Source organism: Zonotrichia albicollis, chromosome Z (genome assembly GCF_047830755.1).
Source record: "Zonotrichia albicollis isolate bZonAlb1 chromosome Z, bZonAlb1.hap1, whole genome shotgun sequence".
NCBI lineage: Eukaryota > Metazoa > Chordata > Aves > Passeriformes > Passerellidae > Zonotrichia > Zonotrichia albicollis.
The window spans coordinates 31,436,335-31,461,326 of record NC_133860.1 but is presented as its reverse complement, the minus strand read 5'-3'; the positions used below and the strand labels follow the sequence as shown (position 1 = coordinate 31,461,326).

Below are 24,992 nucleotides of genomic sequence, written 5' to 3'. Positions count from 1 at the left end.
TGCCGAAGGGCTGCCGGACACCCCAGCCGGGACTGCCCGGGAGCAGCAGCACCACTCGGGGCTGTCCGGGAGCGCCGGCCCCGCTCGGGGTGTCCAGGAGCGCCGGCCCCGCTCGGGGCTGCCGACACGGGCCCCGCTCGGGGCTGCCGACACCGGCCCAACCGCGGTCCGGGCGGAGCGAGCGCGGAGCTCCCCGGGCCCCTGGCGGAGCTGCGCCGCCGCCGGCTTGAAGCGGCCCTGCGAGCGGCGCGGAGGCGGCGGCCAGGGCCTGCCCGCGGGACGGACCCTGCGGGCCCGCTCCGAAAGAGCCTTGTGGCGGGACGCACGCTCGGTCACCGTCAGCTCAGGCACCTGCTCTCTGCGCGCTTCTCAGAGTATGGCCCGCCGCGGGTGTTTGGATTGACCTTCTCCACGAGGTCTAATCATCCTGCCCAGCCCTGCCTCGCTAGAATGTTATCTCCTACCGTGAGAGGCATCATCCACACGTATTCGGTTTCAGGTTTGTGAGAAGCCCTGGGAATATTTTTCCTATGTATTCCTAATATTTTACCTAGATCTCTAGGGGAATAAGGGATGGTGCATGTGGTGGCCTCCTGAACATCTCCCGAGCTGATCGTGACAGTCGCTGTCTCACTCAGGCCCCACATAGCGCCCTCTTCCACCGTGGAGTGCAATTCTTTCATATTTTGTAAGTCATTGGATGGATATGCTAAGTTAGACACCCTCTTCTGTCCTCCTCAAGGAGGAAATGAGCCTTCTCCAGCTGTTCCTTTATTTTTTTTTTCCTGTCCAATGATTCCACAAAGGTGGCCAGCAGTCCCTACATATCAGTTCACCAGCAAGCCAATGGGAAAGGCTGTCTCAGTTCCAAGTAATTCCGGTAAAGCTTTAGCCATGTCTGGTGATGACTCAACCATTCCACTCTCTGCCTGTTCTGCCTGCTCATGAGCTTTTTCTGCTGGGTGGTGACTAAGGCACAGAGACTGAAGGTTTTCCTTTTCCCCATCTCAGCCTTCACTCAGTAGATGGAAATTCAGCCACTGCCTGTGAATCATGGCAGTGTAGCTACGGGCCAGAGTCGTGACAAGGGGAGAAGGCTGGGCACGGTGAGCCTCTAATCTCTGCAGCAGGCTAGTGCAAAGCCTGTCACTGTAGGGCACTTCTGGGGAGGCCCTAGCAAAACCTACAAGTACTCTTGCTCCCTGGGATATGGGTCTCCTCAGAGAAGGGGTTGTGCTAAGGAACCTGGTGCTTTCGACTGTTTTTAGCACAAAAAATGGTATCCTGTCCCTGATGCCAATCCAAAACGTTACGTCTAGAGAGCAGAGTCCAGGGCTGCATTCTCTGAGATAGCTGACCTTCAGGATACCTTTTGGGTGAAGTTATGGCAGAACCATGCCAAACAATACTTAGAAAGTTTTATTTATGGCAACAATGATTTCAACTTTTAGACCTTACAATAGGTTGAACAGCCTCTGGCAGCAATTATTTACATTTTTGAACAGCCTGCGGCAGCAGAGGTTTAAACTTTTCTGAACAGCACATGGCAACAATGATTTTGGAAGAGCCTGTAGCAGCAGCAATTCAGACTTTGAACTTTATGTGAATCAGGCTGAACATCCCATGATTCAGTGATTTAAACTCTAAGGAGAGGAAGAAGGAAAGATAGGAAAACAGAGATAAGACCCAGGTCACCACCCAGGGTTCCAGCATCATCTCTGGCGTGGTTCATCTGGATGATAGGTGCCTGGATGGTCAGTGCACACACAGCCCCTCTCAGTTGTGCTATTTGTAGAACAGTCCTTAGCCACACACATTTTGTTACTCTGGAACATTTCAAAAGGAGGTTGGGGAGTCTCTGCGCGAGGGCGTACGCGGCCCTAGATCCGGCTAGCACGAGGGGTAAGAAGGCCAACGCCCCTGCGCATAAGAAGCCAGCTCCCTTCGGCGTCTTGGCCTCAGGCTGGGCTGGAGGAAGAGCTCGGAGTGGCGCACTGCGAGACGAATAAGGAGGTGACCACTTGCTGGGGGTGAACAGTTGGTTTATTGGGTGATCCGGAGGCACCAACGAGGAGGGGCACCAACCAGCAAAATGGCCCCGAACAGGGGGAGCGACAAGGTTTTATAGGGAAGGGGAGGAGAGAGGAGGGGAGCTCAGTTATCCAATGGGGAAACTCAAAGGGAGGTACTGCACATAACTGACATACACCAGAAACCAACGAATACAAAGTAAAGGAGGGGCCCCGGGACCACAGCCAACCACAACCCCCAGAGAGGAGAAGGTTCTCGAAACCTGGGAGGAGTGGGGGGTGATTGACTGTGCCCAGGGAGGAGAAAACATCTACTTATAAAGTGGGATGAGGGAGGAGCGGTCCTACAAACTGTAACATTAGCAACTAAAAATAGCATGGTAACCAGGCAACTTAACTGGCAAGGAGGCAGTGGCGGGAAAAACTGGGGAGAGAGGAACCATTTACAAAGAACAAAGGAGGGTACAGTACATAAAATGGGGGAGCAAACTGAGAAACTTAAAACACACTACAACATCTCCCCGTTTCTTAACAAATAAAATAAAGAAAACAGGAATGTCTGTATAACTCAAAAAGAAGATGTCCGCGGCCGGTCCTGCCAATCTTCGCCTTCTTCGAGCTGGAGTTCGCCAGCCCACAGATGTTCTTGGGGCGGCTCGGTTGACCCCTCCTCGTCCGCAGCTCCTTCGGCCTCTGAGGAGAGGTCCTCCAGCTCGAAAGGTTCCTCCTGGGGAATTGTGACATGATTGGCAGCCATAGTTGTGGCTCTGGCTATTAATTTTTGGACCAAACCGTGGATCAACATGAACAGAACTAAAAGTACAATCAAACTCAAAACAATCTTAGAAACTGATTCTAAAACTGAACTGGCCCACCCGCTAAGGCCCCAACCCTTGAAGATGTCTCTCAGCCAGTCAGATGTCTCCTGCTTGACCTGATGGACGAGGTCTTGGAGTCTCTTTATTGAGTGTCTGGCGTCCTCGGCTCTGGAGGACAGGTTCATGCAGCAGAGGCCCTCAAACTCCTCACAGTGATGGTGATGAAGCAGCAATAGAAAGTCTATTGCTGCCCTGTTCTGGAGTGTCGCCTGCCTTGTTATTTCTTCGTCTGTAAGGAGGTCGTATAGCGCGGCTGAAGTAAGATTGGCTTGTTTAGCCACCCAACACTCTAGGCGGCCCAATTCACCTAGAGATTTGGCTACCGATACCCAAGGCAACAGATGGTAAAGGCGACCGACTTTGAATGGGACCAATGAGTAATTTCATCATCACAGTCCTCGGTGAGATCTTTAAGATCTCTTTTGGATCTAGCCAATTCGGATGTGATGTTGGTCTTTTTCCAATTGATAATTTGGGTGACGTTGGGGGTAAACAGCGTCAGCCGGCCAAAGGTGCACGGCCCTCCGACCAGACCAGAGGGGATGCCTGCCCACGCTCGGTCGCCACAAATCAAAAACACCCCCCTTGGAAGGGCATAAGGGGTCCGCTTGGTGGTGGTAGGGCCGACGATCTTCAAAACGGCCCGACACCACCGGTCAGCTTGATAATCTTTTTTTTGCTTGCAGGACCACCTCAGTGCCCTTCTCTATGGGGGTAAGTGTATAATCAAACTGAAAACAAATAGTAGAATTGGCGGAACCGAGTAAATGTAATTCTGTGGGCTCGGAGGGCGCAGGATCCAGCCTCGCCACTCCGTCTCTCCAGGCGTTACTGGGTTCGAAACCAGGAAGGAAAGTAAGGCTCCGGGCCAAAATAGGGGAAAGGGCAGACTGAAAAGCAGGGGGGAACTCTCCTGGAGAGAAAGGGATCCCCACAAGGCAGGACGACATCGGGTCCTCTGCAGCGCCGGTGTCTAGGCAGATGCTGTCCTGTCCTAGCGATTGAGCCAAGGCACGCCAGACGTTGACTTTTGGCTGGGGAATGACCCACGGCTCCGTAGGTGGCAGAAGGAGTCCGCAGGTCGCCAGCACCATCAACATCAGACAAGGGTTGGGAGCCAGCGTTGTCAAAGCGGGGGCCATTCAGGGAGATGCAACTGAAATGAAAAGAGAGCCGTAAAAGTATATGGAATTCACAGAAATGGTTCCTCTCCAAACAACCAATTTAAATAAAACATACGAGGGGTAACAGTTGGAGCTGGAGGGGAATAGGGGGAAAGATGGTGCAAGAGGTCAAGGGGTGGAGGAGAAGCTGGAGGAGAGGGTTCTTCAGAAACAGGGGGAAGCTCAGGAGAAAAGGAAGACAGTTGGTGGTGTTGCTTCCTCCGCCGACGCCAACATGCTTGCCGGACCTGTGGTACTGCCTCTGTCTTGGTCCTCTGCTTTGGGACGAAGGGCCTGACCCACTTAGACGGGACCCACTTGGGGCCTGAGGGAGTGGACACGCAAGCGTATCCCCTCCCCCAAGTCACCAGGTCAAAGGGGCCCTCCGTCCGCCAGGTCTCTGGATCCTTTACAAGAACCGGCGGCCTGGCTTTGGGCTGCAGCTGCTGGTGACTGCCGAAATGCCGGACCACTGGAGGATTTTGGCTGTCAAAAGAGCAATTTAGAAAATTGAGGGTGTACAGAGCTCTTGACAGCCGGACGTGGGGGGTCTCCACCTTCATTGCCGGTTGTTGTCGGGACAGGATCTTTTTGAGGCTCTGGTGGGCCCTTTCCACCATGGCTTGGCCTGTCGGGGAATAGGGGATGCTGGTTTTATGGACTATTCCCCATTGTTGCAGGAAGCTCCGCAGTTCCTTGGAAGTGTACGCAGGGCCGTTATCTGTTTTTAAGGCCCTAGGGATGCCCAAGACAGCGAATGCTTGAAGCAGATGCTTCTGAACATCCGCTGCTTTTTCACCTGTGTGGGCAGAAGCGTAGATAGCTCCGGAGAAGGTATCGACTGAGACATGGACGTAACACAATCGACCGAAAGATGGGATGTGTGTTATGTCCATCTGCCACACTTCTCAGCTTGCCAGCCCTCGGGGGTTAACCCCCGAGGCCACAGTAGGCATTTGGTCATGCTGGCATTGGGGACATGTGGCCACAATCGCCTTGGCCTGCTCCTGCGTCAGATTGAATTGACGAACCAGGCCAGGCGCATTTTGATGGAACAGTTGGTGGCTGATCTTAGCCTGACCGAACACATCTGGGAGAGGGGCCTGCGAAACAGCAGCCGCGGCCAAAGAATCGGCACGACGGTTGCCTTCCGCAATGAAACCGGGCAGGTCTGTGTGTGATCTCACATGCATGACATAAAATGGATGCTCGCGGTGGGAGACCAACTCGACGAGCCTATTCAACAATTCAAATAATCTTTTGTTGGTGACCTCTTGAAGAACTGCGGACTCAGCTCGGGACACTACACCTGCAACATACGCAGAATCTGTGACCAAATTGAAAGGTTCAGGGAATCTCTGGAATGCCCTGACGACTGCGTCCAACTCAGCAACCTGTGGAGAGCCCTCCACAACAGCAACATCGGTCTCCCACTGCTGAGTTTGAGGATCCTTCCAAGTCATCACTGACTTGTGGGATGCTCCAGACGCGTCCGTAAAAACTGTCAAAGCATCCAGCGGCTCCCTGCTCTGAACCTTCTTCAACGATAATTTGAACTCCGAATTGAATAATTTGTGGGCGGGCCGATCTACTGCGATGCGCCCAGTGTAGCTGTCAAGTGCAAACTGAAGATATTCATTGGTTTGCAGCAGTTCTTCAAAGGTCTTTAATTTTAATTGGCCTGATTCCAATTCAATTGGAATATGGATGCATGAGAAATCACACCCTGCAAGCTCCCTGATCCTCGATCTCGCCTTGAGGATCAGTTCGGCTACCAACTCCTGTGGCCGTGTCATTCTTTTGGACCGATGGTGGCTCAGGAAGACCCACTCTATGATTAAGAGCTTCTCTCCTGAGCCTTGGTCCTTCGGACTGTCGTCCCACTGATGGATGATGCCATGAAGGTGTGGCAATTTTCCCAGTACTATAAATTTGAATGGCAGGCCCGGATGGTAACGATGGGCCTGCCTGGTCCAAATAGCTTTTTGTACCCTCTCTAAGGCCACCTCCGCCTCTGGGGTGAGAGCCCTAGGGGAACTGAGCCCTTCTCCCCTGTCCGGTTTATCTCCCCCGAAAGGTTGTGGTGGTGGAGCCCAGCCAGGGACCGCCAAATGTCCGGTTTATCTCGGCTGTTTGAGGGGCCTGGAAGGCCCGGGGTGGCCTTGGGGCAGCCCGCGTATCGAAGGACGAGAAGAGGCTTCAGTTCTTCTTTCTGGTTTTATGTTTATTAATTGTTTATCTAAAAGATGTTCTTTCAGCCGAACAGAGATCCGCTCAGCAGTCAGCCATGGGCACACTGTCTCTGCCCTCCCGGGCAGCCACGTATCTTTATACCCCTTGCTACGTATACAATATTTATCATTTTTCCCCAATACCATCTATTGTTATAACTCGGTGTACTCTTAGTAATAACCAATCTAAAGGTGCCACCGTGGCCAAAGAAGATGGAGGAGAGGAGGAAGAAGAAGGAGGGCAGGACACACCCCAATTCCTCCATCTTACTCCTCTAAACCCCCCTGTACATAAATCCTAAACCTTGTGTCTCACTCTCTAATTACCTAATCTTTTCGCCATTCACCCTGTGAAGCCCTCATCCTTGTCGTCTCCTGTGTAGGGTTAAAGTCCAGCTACCAGACACTTCTGGCAACATTCCAGGAGTCCCGAGCCCCCCAAGGTGGTCTCGGAGGCTCAGCATCTCAGGACTGAAATCTTGAGATCCGACACTCCCCCTTTCAACAAATTGAAAAGGGGGGCTAGGTCTTCGGTTGAAATGCCCAGCCAGGGTCTCACCCAATTCAAAGACCCACACAGTTGATGGACATCTGCTAGGGTCTGGACTTTTGTCCTAATAGCCAATTTTTGCGGAACAATGGTCCGCTTTGTAATTTCAAGGCCCAGGTATTTCCAAGGTGGCATCCGCTGAATTTTGTCCTGCTGGAGCTTGAACCCTGCAGCAACCAACGCATTGGTTGTCAGGTCAAGCGCATGGGCAAGCAGACCGTGGTCGGGCGCACACACGAGGATGTCGTCCATATAATGGTGAACAATGACGGCATCCCCGAGGGCTGTACGGATGGGTGACAGCAGCGAAGCGACATACCATTGGCAGATCACAGGGCTGTTCTTCATGCCCTGTGGAAGCACCCGCCAATGATAGCGCTTGGCTGGGGACTCACAGTTCACGGACGGAACTGTGAACGCAAAGCGCGGAGCATCGTCAGGGTGAAGGGGAATTTGGAAGAAGCAATCCTTTATGTCGATTACAGCCAAATTCCAATTTTGGGGGAGCATTGCTGGGGAGGGCATCCCTGGCTGAAGAGGACCCATGTCAACTATTAATTCATTAATTTTGCGGAGGTCGGTCAGGAGTCGCCACTTGTCCTTGTTGGGCTTCTTGATGACAAACACTGGGGAGTTCCAAGGTGACATGGTCTCCTCCAGGTTGCCTTTCAGTAGCTGCTCCTGAACGAGCTCGTTGAGCGCCTTTAATTTTTGCTTATTGAGTGGCCACTGCTTGACCTGTACTGGTTCATCAGAAAGCCAATTCAGCTTCCAGGTCTGGCGCTCCTCAGTGGCCACTGCCCGAAAAACCTGGGGAGCCTTCGGGAGGTCAATTTTGGCTCCCCACTGGGCCAGTAGGTCTCTTCCCCAGAGAGGCTCTGTATAATCTAAAACGAACGGGCATATCGAGGCCAATTGCCCGTCGGGCCCCTTAATTTGTACAATGCTCTTGGATTGGTTTGCCAATTGAAGGCCCCCAACACCAGAGATCGTGCCCGCAGCGCTTTGCAAGCCCCAATGTGACGGCCACTCCCGAGAGGGAATGATCGTCACATCTGCACCTGTGTCCAAAAGACCCCTCACTATCTTCTTGTCTCCGCCCAACGAAAGTTGACAAGTCAGGCGGGGCTTTTCCCTCCCCACTAGCTGTGCCCAGGCCACGGTCGGAGGCGATGCCTTCTCTGACGAAATCGTCCAGTGATCTTCTTCTGGCACAGGAATGGCCTGGGCAATGACCTGTCCCTTGGGGAGGAAAAGTGGGGGTCGGACACAGTACAGCCCTACCGCGAAACGGTCCCGGTCGGTAGTTACCAGACCAGGGACGATGTGGATGTCTCGTGGTGTGTGCTTGGTGTCTCCGACAACGGTCCACCTGCAACGTCCCAGTTTCCTCCAGCGACCCGGATGTTGCAGGTCGACAGACACCAGCTGGATGTTACTGCTAGGGAGGTAAAGGTCCCTAGTCAGCTGCAGCCTGTATGGAGAAGCAGAGGACATGGTGTTAATTGCAGGTACAGCACCACAGGTAGATAAGGTCACATCTGAGAAATACGTCAAATCCGGCAAAGCGTATGTCGGCGGTCCTCTCCTGTCTCCTCCCTCCCCACAGGTTGTTGAACAGCCCGCCGTACTTTTGTCATCGCGCAGGGAGGGGCTGCGCTCCAAGCTTAGTTTTTTGCCTCCTTGTTCTCCTCCCTTTCCCGCTTCCACCTGTACTCCAGGTAATCAAGGCGCATCGGGCACTGGGGCATCCAATGCCCGACTTTGCCACAAAGATGGCAGGGGTGGGTGGTTGATGACCTTCTGCCAGACCCAGGTGTTGGGGGTCCGGCAACAGGGGCAGCTTCTGCTTCCATGAAGTCCGGCTCGGGGCATTCAGCAAGAGCCACAGATGTTCTCTTGGGCCGTGATGCCAGGGAGACCTGACGCACCACGACCTCAATCATGGCCTCTATCGTGGGCCGGGGACTTCGAGGGAGAGTTTTTATAGCCTTGTGGCACTCAGTGTTGGCATTGCTGAATGCCATCCGCTGAAGCATCCTCTTCCTGTCATCATCCCCGAGCGCCTGCGCCTCCACATATCAGTAGAGGCGCTCGATAAAGGCCATGTATGGCTCTTGCGCTCCTTGCCGGACCTCATCATCCTCCCATTGGGAGGTCACCACCTCCAGCTTGAAGAAGGCCCGCTCAGCTGCCCGGGCGGTCTCCACAAGCTGGGAGGGGAATAAGGCCTTCGCCTGAGCTGCCCCCTCTGCCCACTGTCCCTCACCCAAAAGGTGTTCCTGGGTGATTACCAGACCATCCGCATCATGAGACGTTGCAGGATTCCCCCAAATATTTGGGAGAACCTCCAATATCTCCCTCCTCCATTCCCCCACCCAGACCCTAAATTCCATGGGCCTAGCAAGGCTGGAGAAGAGGGCCCTCAGGTCAGCCGGCACCAGATCTCCCTGTGCAAGGGCATTGCGGAGCATACCCCGGAAGTACTCTGACCCCTGGGAGTAGTCCTTCTGCGCCTTGCACAGCTCCTTGATCCGGGCCTGTGCTAAAGGCACCCACTGGGCCTGAGGGGTCCCCTCCCCACTCAGGTGGTAGGTAACCGGAGCGGCTTCCAACAAGGGCACCTGCTCTGGCTTCCGGTCATCCACCCCCCCCCCCGGAACACAAAGCGTGGGAACCGGAAGGAGGAGCGTGGGAACCGGAACTGGAGGAGGTTGAGGCGGGGTCTGGCAATGACGCAGGGTGAGGGAGTGGGCGTGACCAACCACCCCTCTCCGCCCCCTGGGTGACGCTCGGAGGCGGAGGGAAGTACAAAGGCGGAGCAGGGGAGGAGCGAGTGGGGGGCTGAGCCGGGGGAGGAGTTTGGGGAGGAGCTGATTGAGGGGCGGAGGACGGAGGAATGGGTGGGGCGGAGGGAGGATATGAGGGAGGGGTAACCGAAAAGGAGGTGGGGTCTGGAGGAAGGAAGGGGTTGGGGCAAGGGAGGAAGGGGTTGACTGAAGAAGAAGGAGCCCTGGCAGGAACGACCACGTGGCCGTCGCCATCTTGGGCTCCCAGGGAGCCATTTTGTGGATCTTCAACAAACCGAACAAACTTGGGCTTTTCAACTGGGGATTTGGGAACTGGGGTCAAGGGTGAGGAAAGAAGAGGAACCTGGCCAGGGCTCCTCAAAGGGGGAGGCTGAGCAGGTCGAGGGGGAGCAGGGGAAGGATGGACTCCCTGCCTCTTGTCAGCCTTCAAAATCCCCCTCGAGGGCTCCTGCCTAAGGGGAGAGGGAAGGGATTGAGGGGTAAGGGCAACAGAACGAGGGGAACAGGGGGATAAACTAAAACTTGCGGGCCTTTTCCTAGGTTCCCCTGACGAGCGGAGTGTCGCAAGCACTCTGCCCACCCAGAATGCCACGGTTGCTAATTTCGTCTCCCCGGAATTAACAGACTCTTCTAATTTGGCCAAAACGGCTGCCCAAAACCGTGGCTGCTTGGCAAGTTCCGGGGAGACCTCGGGGAACTTTGAAAAGACCCACTTAACCAAAAACTTCAACTCTTGCTTGGGGGCCTTCTGACCACCCCCAAGCAGCAAACCTTTTACAACATAATATACCTCCTTTTGGGATTTTCCCAAGCCAGCACCCATGGCACCTTTCTAGTGCAGGAACTACTGTCACTAGAAAGGGGGAAAATCCACTGGTGGTACAACCACCCACCTGAAAAATAACAAAAACTAAAACAACAAGCTACTCGCCACCAGCCCCTGCTCCCCCCACTGTCCCCAAGTCTGGGGTTTCAGCGAAGGGAAAAAGGATTTGGGTGGTGGGTCCGGGCCCCAAGTCTGGGGATACCGACCCCACAGGAAAGATAAACAAAAAAGACGCTGGGGTGAGGAAGAGCCTCAGGGGAAGAGGGTGGGGGGTAGGTCCCCAATGCAGGGCATGTACCCCTAGGGGAAGGTTAAAAAGGCAGGGGGGAAGTCGGAAAGGTCCCCAGAGCGGGGCCCGATCTTACCAGCCTGGTGGCGACAGCAAAAGAAAAATCAGGTGGGGGTCTTCGTCTCCGGGGTCGTCCTCACTGGGTGCGAGGGGTCTCGATCCCGATCCCCAGGGAGCGCTGCCCCTAAAACAGGGCCTGCTACTACCTGGGGTAGTGCGGCGTCCAAAGGAACGAAATGTCCAACTCCGAAGGGTCCGGTGGTCAGCTGTCCAGGTGGTCAGTGGTCCACTTCAGGCCCCACGTTGGGCGCCACACTGCGCGAGGGCGTACGCGGCCCTAGATCCGGCTAGCACGAGGGGTAAGAAGGCCAACGCCCCTGCGCATAAGAAGCCAGCTCCCTTCGGCGTCTTGGCCTCAGGCTGGGCTGGAGGAAGAGCTCGGAGTGGCGCACTGCGAGACGAATAAGGAGGTGACCACTTGCTGGGGGTGAACAGTTGGTTTATTGGGTGATCCGGAGGCACCAACGAGGAGGGGCACCAACCAGCAAAATGGCCCCGAACAGGGGGAGCGACAAGGTTTTATAGGGAAGGGGAGGAGAGAGGAGGGGAGCTCAGTTATCCAATGGGGAAACTCAAAGGGAGGTACTGCACATAACTGACATACACCAGAAACCAACGAATACAAAGTAAAGGAGGGGCCCCAGGACCACAGCCAACCACAACCCCCAGAGAGGAGAAGGTTCTCGAAACCTGGGAGGAGTGGGGGGTGATTGACTGTGCCCAGGGAGGAGAAAACATCTACTTATAAAGTGGGATGAGGGAGGAGCGGTCCTACAAACTGTAACATTAGCAACTAAAAATAGCATGGTAACCAGGCAACTTAACTGGCAAGGAGGCAGTGGCGGGAAAAACTGGGGAGAGAGGAACCATTTACAAAGAACAAAGGAGGGTACAGTACATAAAATGGGGGAGCAAACTGAGAAACTTAAAACACACTACAACAAGTCTCTTGGTTTCAATTCCCTTCCCCTGGTCAGATACACAAGTGCAATGCTGTTTCAAACTTGTTTTTTGAGATAGTTACCCAAGATAGGGAATTTTTCCCAGAAAAGTGCTACCCTGCCTCTGCAACCCCATCTTTTTAACTGCACTTTCCCCTCACTGGCATGGTAACATTCCTGTTCTCCCCTGACAAGTGTCTGAGACTACAATAACTCTTTCCGGTTTTAAGTCTCTCACACGAGACAAGGTGATGAGTGCCATGTGACAATAGCAGAAGTCATGGGAAGCAAGGACTTATTTCCCTTGGAGCCATTGTGACCAGCAAAGGGCAGCAGCTGGGAGGCAGTGCCTGTGGAATGTCACACCTGTGACTGCCTGTGGCCTCTCAGCTCTTTATCAGGCCCCATCACCGTCCTAGCACATTGTCCTCAGGGCACCTGTGGGCACACCTGAGCAATACCCTGGTCTTGGGCTCGAGTCTAGGCATTGGGAGATCAGCAGCTCTGGGTGCTAAGGCCACCCCTTCCTGCTGTGGGTCCCACTCAGCTGCTGTCCCATGGATACAAGCCCTATTGAAGGCAGACAGCAAATTTCTCTGTCTTCACAGAGCACCTCCTCCTTCAGGAAGGCTCCTGCTGGGTAAAGTCGTGGTGTATGTCTGGAAGCTGTGGAATGAGGCTGGTGAATTGGGATTGGTTTTCAGCAGGTCTGGGGCAGCAGATGAGGGGAGCAGCCCTTAGTGCTGTCTGCCCCACAGGGCTGCTGCTCCTGTGGCTGCTTCTCAACTCTCAAGGAAGGAGCCTTTGGGAGACCTGGAACTTCCCTGTCCCACCTCTTGCTTTGGTTCTTGCTACTTTCCCCTTCAGTATCACGTAAGCCTAGTATATGGCATGTCTGTCTTTGCAAGCTATGGTGTCTGTTGCTGAGGAAGCTCTGGAGGAGTGTGCTCTGCCTTGGTGGCCAGCAGGAGCCAGCTGGAGCAGGCAGGGCAGCCAGAGGCATCAGAAGATGACCCATGCCCCATCTGTCTAGGAGAAGGCCAACACAGCCTGCTTGGCCTCGTGCTTCCATCACTCCTGCCTTGGCTGTGTCCAGTGATGGCCCATGGTGAGAGCTGCATGCCCTCTCTGCAGGCTGTCCTTCAGTCATATCTGGCAGATGCCAGGGAAGAAGGGGACAGAGCTTGCTCTTCCACCTGCCACCAGAGAAATGAGGCCAGGGAGAGGTCCCACAGCAGATCCCCTCAGCAGCACTAGGTCCTGTCCAGGTATGTCATGAGGAACAGCATCCCAGCTAGGGGGAGGAGGCCTGGGAGGAACAACCAAGCAATGAGTGGTGCCAGAAGTGCAGGCCCCTCAAGCTCCTCTGCTCAGCAGGCATCTGTGCCTGGGATTTCCTGGCACAAAACCCCTAAGCACAGGGGAATCTGTGGTCAGCCCTGGGGGTAGAGCACATCTCCCCATTGTTATGTTGGCACTGCCCCCACTGCACGTCCAGGCCTCCTTTCTGAGAGCCTTATAAATACACTGTAGCTCTTCACAGGGTGTTTTTTCATGTTCTTCAAAGTAAGTGGTCAAGGAGAGCAGACATTTCTGCTTTTATCCTCCCCTTTCTCTGTACCAGGGCCACATAATCCAAGCCCTTTGAACAGCAGCTGGGCTGATGGTCCTGAAATGCTGCTTATCCAGAGACCACAAGACTGTCCAGCTGGTTGCCTTCACCGTGCTGGGTCATCCTGCTGATTCCTTGAACTCAAACAGCCTCTGCCATCCTCCATGCACACCACTCTGAGCCTTTCTGTGACACTTCTCTACAACAGCAGGCCCCATTCCTCAAACCCCCAGTCTCATCACTGGCTCCTAAAATCCATTCCATGAGTCCCTTTTGTTTGAGCCCTTTACCCTGTCAAAGAAGGACAGCTTCAGTCTTTTTCAATTGTCTTGGATGCTGTTTAAGTAAAGCACATTTTTTTTCACAGGCCTAATGCATGGAATAGTTAGGTTTGATTAGCAGCCCTCATGAGTGTGTTTTGCCCCAGAAGGGATCAGGATGTTATCATCTCTCTCTGAAAAGGTTCATTCAAATCTCTGTCCAGCATTACTACCAGTATGAAGAAGAGAGTGGTAGCAATGGTTTTCATTCCTCTTACACAGAACTAATGTTGGCCATTTATCACAGAGTTGGTCAGTTTAGAAGCCTCCAAAAGAAGGGAGGGAAATGGTTCTTTTTCAGATGGTAATAGAACAGAAGAAGTAAAACAAGAACATCTCTAAAGTCCTGTCAGCCTGCACTGGTGCAGACCCTATGGGCTATGGAGTAGACTGCAAATAGCCAGACCTCATGGCAGGAAGTTGTCCACAACCAGAGAGAAAAGAGCAGAACTTGGAAAAAAAGAAAGCCACTGAGTTTTTTAAAACCTTGACAGAAATCAAGTATTTGCCCTGCAAGGACAGAATGGGCAGTGGGGAAGTTATTTATAACCTCTTTTGATTTCTTTTCTCATTTACTCCCTTTGAATTTTCTTTATGCCATCTCTATAACAAAAGCTAATGAATTTAATTTATGATCTAATAAAGACTGTCTGCTCTTCTATGCCTGTTCATTTTCTTTGGGGAGGTCATTAGAAGAACACAGAGGCAGATCTAGCTCATAGCACTGTTGACTGCGGGAGATTGGACACAATGTGCAAATATATTTAGGCCAGTTTTCTCAGATGTTGCTATCTCAGCTCAAGCACCTGGTAATTTTTAGATAAACTATGGATTTTTCTGGCATCTCCAAATCCAGTCACATTAGGATTTAAAGTTGCTTTAGTGAGAATTTTCTGAGTTTTTTGTAAAGGGCCAGTCTGTCCTTTCTTTTTTTTTTTTAATTTTCCATGGAAAAGAAAAGTGACTTTTCCATAACATTGAAAACTCCCTCAACTGCAGAATCTACAAGAATTTCTCAGATTTTCTAAGATTTAAATTTCTTCTGGAAAAGAAAATGACTAAGGCGCTGGACTGAGATTCAGCAGTTCAGAGAATTGTCTGCTCATTTCCATAGATACTTTGTGATATAGTCACGGGCAATTAACTCATTTTAACCTTTGGTTTCATCTTGAAATTAATGACACTTTCCAATTGTTTTGGCAGATTAGGAAGAAAAATCTATTAGTTTATTGTAAGGCAATCAGATAATATTCAATGGACAACTTAGAGAGCACTCAAAGAAAAGATGTTGTTTCTGCAATGCAATTGGAAAGGTGCAAAATTATTGTGTTGCTGCATGTCAGACAACTGTATAGACGAGTTGCTTCTTTCAGGAAGCAGGACTGTTCTTTGTGGCACCATTACATGGTGTTGCTTCATTAATAAGAACTGCCAGAAATACAATATTTCACATTACATATACACACACAGACCAAGGAGCTGATCTATTTCCTTTTATATTGTTAATTTTTTATGAACTTAACCCCAGGAGGGTTTTGAGAAAGAAAGCATATAAAAATATTCCAAATTGCTATGTAGCAACAGCATATAGATCAACTTGTATGTCTCTCATGTTTCCAGGAAATTTGAATTCCTTTCTCAGTGTCTTCTGTCCTGGGTCATTCTCCTTGGCAACCCACCAAGGGCTTCAAACTGACATCAGTACCACATTTCCAAATAGAAGCCATCTTATTTTTTTTTCTCCAGACTCTATCCTGGATTTCTTGGCATTACCCTCCTTTTGTCGTCAAATAACCATGCAATTTCCGAAGCTTTTATCTATTTCTTGTGTGTAATAGCTGATGTATACCTTTATGAGCTGAACATAAGACTTCTGTTAGGACATAGTTTATTTTTTGCTCTCTGCTTGCACATGGATGTTGCTATCACTGTTGTTTATGTCACCTTCAATTCAGTTATATTAATATAGAACCTTGTACTGTTTAATATTGCATACTATTCAATAAGACCTGTTTCTAATTTGGCAGCTCAGCAGTCTGGGAGCAGTCTCTTCTAAAGGATCACCTTTGGAGTAAATGCATATTTGCACAAAACAGAAGGTGAACTTCAGTGCATCACATCTTCCTCTGGCAGCTATAAAGCAAGTTTCAAATGTATTCAGGTCATCAACACATACTAAAGACAGTATTTTTATTTCTTTTTTTTTCTTTTTTCTTTTTTTTTTTTTTTTGGTCTCATGTGTGCTCTCTTCAGGTACTTTCATTTTTAGGAGGACTCCACCTCCTCTACCTTATGTCTCTCTAACTGTGGGAGCTGAAACAATCCATTTTCTCGAACAAGGTGGCATATAGAACCAGATTCTCAGTGTCTGTGCTGTTGTCCTGAAATCTTGTCAAATTTGAAGGAAAAAAGACATTCAGTATAAATGTAAGTCTGCATTTCAGGTCAGAACCAGTTTATTATGAAACAGACAATAACCTGTCTCAGGAAGTGGGATTAGAAAGACTGAGGTGATTCTTATACTATTTCTCATAGTGACAGAAAACATACAGAGATACCAGGAAAGCAAGAACAGAATGTTTTCTCCCCTGCTCTTGTCTTGGGGGCTCGTGTATTGTTTTTCACTGAATTTCTTAGGCATGACAGTAGTGTCAGAAGACCAAGCTAGAACTTAGAGGCAGATGTGCCTCTATCCTTTTTTAAAGCATCTTGAGAGTAATGAAGATTATTTAAACCTTAAAATAAAAGTTTTTACACTCAAACTCAGATTTTATCCAAGCAGATGTTGCAAATAGAATATTCCAAAGAAGTAAAAAAGAATTTTCTTCCTTGAATGCACTGTAGATTAGTAGGATAGGTTGTTTCCTTCAGTCTTTTTCTCACCTAAATTATATTTTTGGGGGATAGAAGATGCTGTGCACCAATTCTACATAGCACCACTGTTTTGTTGGAAATAGATTTGACCCTTTGACCCTTTTTTCCCTCTCCTTTTTTTTCTTTTTCTTTTGGTGGAAGGAGTGTCTTTGGTTTTAATTTCATACTTTTTGAAGGTCATTTCACTGAACTTTTTAACAAAATCTTATCTTATTCTCTATCTCATCCTCTATGGGCCATAGTTGGTATTCCTTTATTTCAACACTGATGTAGGATAATTTCATCTTCTAGCTCCATTAATGTACAGAATCCCTCATTTTTCAGATCCATGTTGCATTTCACAAGTTCACACATACACATTTAAATACCAAGGTGTTTTTCACATAGTACTCTTAACAACACATGCCAGACATTTCCTTAAGTGCCTGAAAAACAGTCTTAGCAATCTGTACATGTATTTTTACCCAGTGCTTAAAGACAAAGCTTCTCTGGTGCCTTCTGGAATAATCTGGAACTATTTTCAGAGAGATAATATAAAGAAAATTTGTTAGCCTGGTGATAGACTAAACAAATGTTATTATCCCAGAACAGAAAGAGTAATGGAATTTTGAACTAAATGTTAAATAAGTATCACAGATTTTGTGCCATGTCCTCTTAGAAGACATCCAGCATTGCAGTGTGCAGCCTCTCTCCAGTCTAATCTACCAGCTCTGGAACTTCAATCTCCATCAGACTGTTGGGGAAAAGCACTTCCCTGTGAATAAACTATCACCTTGCAATGCAGAAGACAAAGAAGGTGGCTATCTGTTCACATCACCAGAGAGATAGATAGCATTGGAGTACATTGAGCTTCACTTTTGTCAATATTATTCTGCAACAGTGTAAATAGACATGGAAATCTTTGTTTTTGAAGTGACAGTTTGGTAAGATTCACAGTAAGTCTGCTGAAACAATGAGATAATTTAAAACACTATTGAAATTCCTAGTGAGATTGTTTGTATAATCTGCTTATCCAAGTTAGAAAAAGAATCTTTCTATGTTTTCTGCATTTAAAAAATGTCTGTGAAAGATTGCATGGCAGATAGCAGAAGTGATATCATCAGAGTATAAGCATTCCTAAGAGGAAAAGCAGTTCTAGAGAAAGCTGACAATAAGAAAGGGGAACCTTTCACCATAAATGTCAGGTCTAACATGGAAAAGCTTAGAGGCTGAGGAACAGATTATCTGCACATGAGTAAATGTAAGAAAGTGCTATTATTGCTTGCCACAGTATCTTGTAAGGCTTGTGTTCTTCCCAAGATGAACAAGGTGTTCATCTGAAAAGGAATACATAAATAGGGTGTTGGAATACAACAAATTAAAATCAGTAATTAAATTTATTCAGATCCATGGTTTCGTGATACAGTTTCCACTCAGACACACATTAGAAATATGTTAGATACTAATGCAGTTTTCTAGTGAAGAAAATTAGATTCAAGGGAAAGCCTAAAATCTGTGCTCAAATTCAAAGTATTAGTTACAGATTTGAATGATCTTAAAGTTCTTTTCCAATCTGAGTGATTCTATGACTTCACTTGGAAGAACATCACCTCTTCACACGTCCTTTGTGAAACTATTTCTGCTACAGCATGATTATAGACCCAGAGCTGAAGGATTAAAAAAAAAAGGCAGAACAAAAGATTGCATATGTGCATTTGTGTAAGCGTTTTCATACTATTTCTTGAATATCTAAACCATAAAGCCATAAGAAAGGCTAAGCTGCATACCACACAGGCAAGACTTCTGAGTAAATGCAAATTTCATTGGAAGGACAGGCAATCTTTCCAAATGTCTACAGAATTCTTCTCATTTGCACATCTATATACGCACAAAGCATGTATTATCTACGCTTTGTAGTCTGTGAAGAACAAAATATAGATTAATTAATTTACATTTCTTTGCTTCAAATAAGAGTAATTACATAAAACTGAGAATTGAAAAATAAGTGTTTTATGTCTGTTTTTCAATACAGTTGAAATTACAATCAGTTGTAATTAGTAGCAAAGCAAAATATAATGGAATATTATTTCAAAGCAGCACAGAAGTTTTGCTAATTCATTTCTTATCACTGGCAAAAAAAAAATCACTTATCATCCAGTGCTGCTGTGAAAAGTTATGTAAATCTCAAAACATTATTAAGAGCAGGTAGAAGGGGAAATATAAACAAAACCTGCAGAAGTACTGGATTAAAGTTTTCAGGCCGAAATACTTTGTTTGCAAACACATTACTATCTCCATCAAAGCTTAAAAGTGGTAAAGTAAGTCAAGATCCCTTCAATGAATCTGAAGTTTCTTAGTTTGATATGAAAATTCCTGTTTGAATTTCAGGCCTCCTTTAAAGAAAAGGATTCTTCTATGTAATACCAAAAGTGATTATGTAAACAAATTACACTGAAATATCTCAAATGTTTTAATATGATTTTTTAAAATTCAATTTTATGAGAAATTTTAAGAAATAACAGATTTTTCTGTAAAATTAGAATACAGTATGATGTCTTGTCAACAAAATATCCAATATCTGAGTAGTTAGTACTTTCAGTTAGAGGTGACTTATTTCCACACCTCATAAAAAAATGTTTGGTTTTCTCAGCCTTCAGTTTTTCAGTGGGCATGCTACCTCCTTGTACTGAATAAGTTATCTTAATTTGGAAATCTTGTTATTTTGTTGCTTAAGAATCTCTAGAAAAAATGCATTCTAAGAGAATTAGGTCAACCTACAAGGGGGTTTATTTTCTGTCAAATTACTCTTAAAGCAACAACTTCAAAAGCTTTATTTCTGGGGTTTTTTTCTTACATTGGATCAGAGTATTGGGCCCATCAGCATTCTCTGCAGTCAATTTCAGGACAATATTTTAAATATTTTTGAGTAGTTCAGTAATTTCTCACATAATTAGGATAAGCTCATCATGCATTCAGGAGAAATCACATGGTACTTTTGAAAAGGTTATCAAGAGGGCTTAGTAAGGCCCGAAGCACATGCTACTGTAGTGTCACAATTAGTTGCTGTCTGGATTTCTTTAAAATTGAAAGTTGATCTGCACAAACCCAGTTTCCAGAGCACTAATTTCTCTATAGGATTAATTCTGAATAATCCCTGAATATGAGAAACACATAGGCAAGTATACAGAGAGAGAGTGAGAAAGACCCTCTTATAAAAAGGTTTCTGCAAAAATAATGGAAATGTTCAGACACATGGTCTTCTAGAGCCTCCTTAAAATAATTGATAACTTCTTTCTCTCTTTAACATTTTGAAGGTCAAGAATAGAACAAGAGGCATTTCATCATACTTTTTAGGATTAATTATCTATTTACTCTTGGCAATTATAAAAATTTAAAGTATTATGATGAAATCAGCAAAAATCATAAGGACACCAATTATATCATGCCAATTTCAAATACATGCCCATTTTAGCCCATTTTGGCACTTTATAGTGGTCTGAAAATAAGTTTTTGTTGAATTACATTTATTTTGGTGTATTCATATTTATCTATATTGGGGTTTCTTTTAGTTTTCATAACTACAGACTTTAATTATATATTTCAAGATGCCAGGAGATCTGAATGAGATCAGTAACAAAATAATTCTGGCAAGAAGATCAGGACCCGGTGATAGTGATAGGACATACTCATGAAAGCAGCCTGAAGAAAACAAGATGACTGAGATCAAAGTGCTCCAATAGATTAATTTCCCTCAATAACATTGTCACTCTATCACCTCCTTAAAAGTGGCAGACATCAAAATTGATTGCAACATGTAGGTTTCAGTCTTGCAAAACTTTGTTGTCCACATATACAGTTTTATATAACCATTTAAGGAAAAGTAACTAAAATATTTTCATGGTCAGACTTTTCTGGTATTAATTAGGGGCAGTTTTCCTCCCTTTGCTCACTGTCTTTAAGCAGAACAGTAGGTAGGTAGGAATAGCAGTAACCGTCAAGCTACAGAGTTGATCCACAGGCATGTCAAACTTGGGCAGGAATTCAGTTCTTAACTGTACAGAGAGCTGTAGAAAGATAAAAAGCCTATTTTGTAGCTGCCATCAGAGAGACTTGTGGCAAATTATGTCCACTGAGTCAGTTCCAGATTTCTGCCTCCAGCATGTGGCTCTTGCTGAAAGAGAACACTCAAAATGTCACTCTGCCAGAGTCAGGCAGGTGATGAACTGGGTGTTTTATCTCATTCTACAACCCTTGCAGGTTCAGAAAAACCCACATCTCCTCAGGTACAATCCAAAGATCTTATAACAGCCTACTTTAACAAATAGGAGACCCTTTAAAAGGAAGGAAGTGGCGGAAGGAAGTGGCGGAAGGAAGGAAGGAAGTGGCGGAAGGAAGGAAGTGGCGGAAGGAAGGAAGGAAGTGGCAGAAGGAAGTGGCGGAAGGAAGTGGCGGAAGGAAGGAAGTGGCGGAAGGAAGGAAGAAAGAAAGTGGCGGAAGGAAGTGGCGGAAGGAAGGAAGTGGCGGAAGGAAAGAAGGAAGTGGCGGAAGGAAGTGGCGGAAGGAAGTGGCGGAAGGAAGTGGCGGAAGGAAGGAAGTGGCGGAAGGAAGGAAGTGGCGGAAGGAAGGAAGTGGCGGAAGGAAGGAAGGAAGGAAGGAAGGAAGGAAGGAAGGAAGGAAGGAAGGAAGGAAGGAAGGAAGGAAGGAAGGAAGGAAGGAAGGAAGGAAGGAAGGAAGGAAGGAAGGAAGGAAGGAAGGAAGGAAGGAAGGAAGGAAAGAAGGAAGGAAGGAAGTGGCGGAAGGAAGGAAGGAAGTGGCGGAAGGAAGGAAGGAAGTGGCGGAAGGAAGGAAGGAAGGAAGTGGCGGAAGGAAGGAAGGAAGTGGCGGAAGGAAGTGGCGGAAGGAAGTGGCGGAAGGAAGTGGCGGAAGGAAGGAAGTGGTGGAAGGAAGGAAGTGGCGGAAGGAAGGAAGGAAGGAAGGAAGGAAGGAAGGAAGTGGCGGAAGGAAGGAAGTGGCGGAAGGAAGGAAGGAAGTGGCGGAAGGAAGGAAGGAAGTGGCGGAAGGAAGTGGCGGAAGGAAGTGGCGGAAGGAAGTGGCGGAAGTGGCGGAAGTGGCGGAAGTGGCGGAAGTGGCGGAAGTGGCGGAAGGAAGGAAGGAAGGAAGGAAGGAAGGAAGGAAGGAAGGAAGGAAGTGGCGGAAGGAAGGAAGGAAGTGGCGGAAGGAAGGAAGGAAGTGGCGGAAGGAAGGAAGGAAGTGGCGGAAGGAAGTGGCGGAAGGAAGGAAGGAAGGAAGGAAGTGGCGGAAGGAAGGAAGTGGCGGAAGGAAGGAAGTGGCGGAAGGAAGGAAGGAAGGAAGGAAGTGGCGGAAGGAAGGAAGTGGCGGAAGGAAGGAAGTGGCGGAAGGAAGGAAGGAAGTGGCGGAAGGAAGGAAGTGGCGGAAGGAAGGAAGGAAGTGGCGGAAGGAAGGAAGGAAGGAAGGAAGTGGCGGAAGGAAGGAAGTGGCGGAAGGAAGTGGCGGAAGGAAGGAAGGAAGGAAGGAAGTGGCGGAAGGAAGGAAGTGGCGGAAGGAAGGAAGGAGGGAAGTGGCGGAAGGAAGGAAGGAAGTGGCGGAAGGAAGGAAGTGGCGGAAGGAAGGAAGGAAGGAAGGAAGGAAGGAAGGAAGGAAGGAAGGAAGGAAGGAAGGAAGGAAGGAAGGAAGGAGGGAAGTGGCGGAAGGAAGAAAAAGAAAATACGAGCAAGAAATAAAGTATTAAGTCATCATCTCCCTCACTGTAGGATTAGGTGCTAATGCTTGTATTGTCTAAAAGCTGTCCTACAGAGGTATAGCCATGGTTTGTTAATGTGAGCTCTTTCATCCCAGTATGTACAGACACTCAGAACTCAGTCTCCTCTTACACTTACTTCATGTCTGGCATAATTCCCAGGGCTTCGGTTTTCCTTTTGACAGCAATGAGTCCCACATCATCAACTTTTCTAAGCACTGTTTATGTTCATCCTTTGACATCACATTCTAGATGAGATATATATAATTTTTTTTAAATCTAAATACTTCATTGAACACTTTTAAGCTTAGATCCAGAGGACTTTCATTTTAACCTAACTTGAAAATTTGCGTATTATTAAAATTTTCTCTGGTTAACTGTTACATTTAATACTTTTTTTTTTTTTGATTTTTTTTTGGGGGGGGTGGGATGAATGTGATAAATTAAAAATGTACTACTAAAATGATGGAGATTCTTGACCAAAAATACCATACTGTGAATACAATATGAATTATCCAATAGATTGTCTTTTAATGAAGTATTTTGATTTTGTGTAGACTTAGTCCTGGTCAGTTGCAATCTGTTATAACCAATAGTATTAGTTCAGTTTAGCAATCCAAAGTGGAATGTTTAATAACCGGTACTGTCAGTACCAGTGTGAACTCATCTGGAATAATTCTGGTTTGTAGATAGATATTCTGTCTTGTTTTAACTTGGGTTTTTGGAGGGTTTTCCTTCAGTGTTTTCCATCACCAGGAGTGTCATAGCTAGTGCAATGGGCTCTTTACTCATTAAAGTTACTGTTTTGTGTTCTTATGAGAATTATTTTTATGGAAATGTGTATCCAAGATCCTGTGATAACCTTTGAACATGCTGGCCAAGTACAGCCACAGCTAATGGAAACAGTATTGAACTCGCAAAAGTTGTGTGAAGAACAGTCTTTCAGTACTCCTATAGAGGGAAAACTGATAGGTTACTCATCAAATGCCAGATAACCTAACTGGAAGGGCTTAGGACCCAGAGAGAAAAAGAAGCTTTGTTCAGCCCTTGCACTGTAACTTGTTAACATTTAATCCCTGAGGAACAGGGCTTTCTTGAGACCAGTATTCACCCTTTTATTTCTTTTCTATTCAGTGGACATCATAAGAATGTTTTATTTAGTTCTTCGGAAGACAAGGTAAAAGAAAAATAGATCAGTGACATCTACTTGAAGCATGTCATAGTTGTGTACTTATGTTGATTTTCTCAAACTAAAGCTTTGCTCACCCTGCTGTGTCTGTCAGGGTGTTAGAGATTTAAATTTAAAGGCTCAACATTATTGGCAGTATTCTTTAATTCAGAGCCTGGACCTTAATTTAAAGATTTCCCAAGACATTTTCCCAGTGCCTTGATACTAGAGATTTTTTTCACAAATATTAAGCACTTTTGTGTTGTTAAGTAAGGAACAACCTCAGTAGTGTTGTACGAGACATCCATGCATGTGCAGTGTTCAAGCATAAAAAGATTTGTCACATCTGCATCTTACAGTAATTTGTGGTTTTTGGGGTTTTGGGTTTTTGGGTTTTTTTCCCCCTCAGATTGCCTCATTTGTTTTGTAATGATAAAAAAGATGAAATATCAAATACTGGTACTTAAACCTTATCCTATCTGGCAAAACAGACTCACATTCTGAACAAGGTGAACAAGGTTTGCTCTTCAGTTAACAAACGATTAATATTTTACAATCTTCTTGGGAAATCTCTAATGTCACACTACTGATAACATTCAACAAGAAATCTAAAATTGCACTACTTCTAAACAGCTTCTGTAATTCTTGCTCTCTATTGGGGGAAATTATTGCATTTTAGCAGAGAGGGTAGTTTTTCCTACACACCAGTACATGAAAAAATATATAATTAAAAAATAGGTTGGTTCTACCTGACAAATCCTCCATGGAGGGCAAGTTCATAAATTCATAGAACAGTTTGGGTTGGAAGAGACCTAGAGACTATACTGTGAGCCTCTCCCTTCCCTTAATTCTCAATGCTTTTTTCCATTTCTTTTTTGTTTTTTCATTATTTATAAAAGAGTAATTATATCCATGGTAAACTCTCAGGCTTCTTTTAAAGGAAATTCTCCGAACTTCATTACAATGATGCTGTTGCTTAAAAGGTCTTGTCACCTTCTTTAAGAAAAATAGGACATATACTGGTTGAACATTCAGAAATACTACAAAGGATCATGAACATAGTAAATATTAAGAGACTGCCTAAAAATCTGGACAGTAGCAACCTATAGATGTTAAAAGAATTGTCTCTGAGTGACAGAAAATTTGAAACAGAGTTGTAAATACAAACTGGTTTTTGAATCAACTCAGCAGTAAACCAAGACATTTAAAAGCTAGGAAAAAGAAAAATAAAGTGCTGAAACCAAACTCCACCCTCAGATTACCTAATATAATCCTATACATATAGGAATGTGAAATGAAATAACTGACGAAACAAGCTTATGGATGTTGTCACTGTGTTTGAATTTCTTTAAAACACATATTGTTTCTGTATGTTTCACACTCCCCATTAATTGTCTGAAATACTGTTCACCTTTCAAAGGTGAAATAAAAATTAAAAACTCTAATCCTCATTAGGTGTTTGAAAATTTTTATTGTTTTGTACTTTACCTTAGCTTAAAGTTC

General features: G+C 46.7%; 1 protein-coding gene across 1 annotated transcript; it reads right to left on the bottom strand.

Moving 5' to 3' along the window:
• Positions 1 to 2,025: 2,025 nt before the first annotated feature.
• LOC141727132 (uncharacterized) lies at positions 2,026 to 22,465 on the bottom strand. Its single transcript, XM_074533025.1, has 3 exons — positions 22,461 to 22,465; positions 10,854 to 11,066; positions 2,026 to 8,326 (listed from the first exon to the last, which is right to left on the bottom strand). The coding sequence occupies exons 1-3, from the start codon at positions 22,463 to 22,465 to the stop codon at positions 6,760 to 6,762; spliced, it is 1,785 nt and encodes a 594-aa protein (XP_074389126.1). The 3' UTR covers positions 2,026 to 6,759.
• Between the last annotated feature and the right edge of the window lie 2,527 nt (positions 22,466 to 24,992).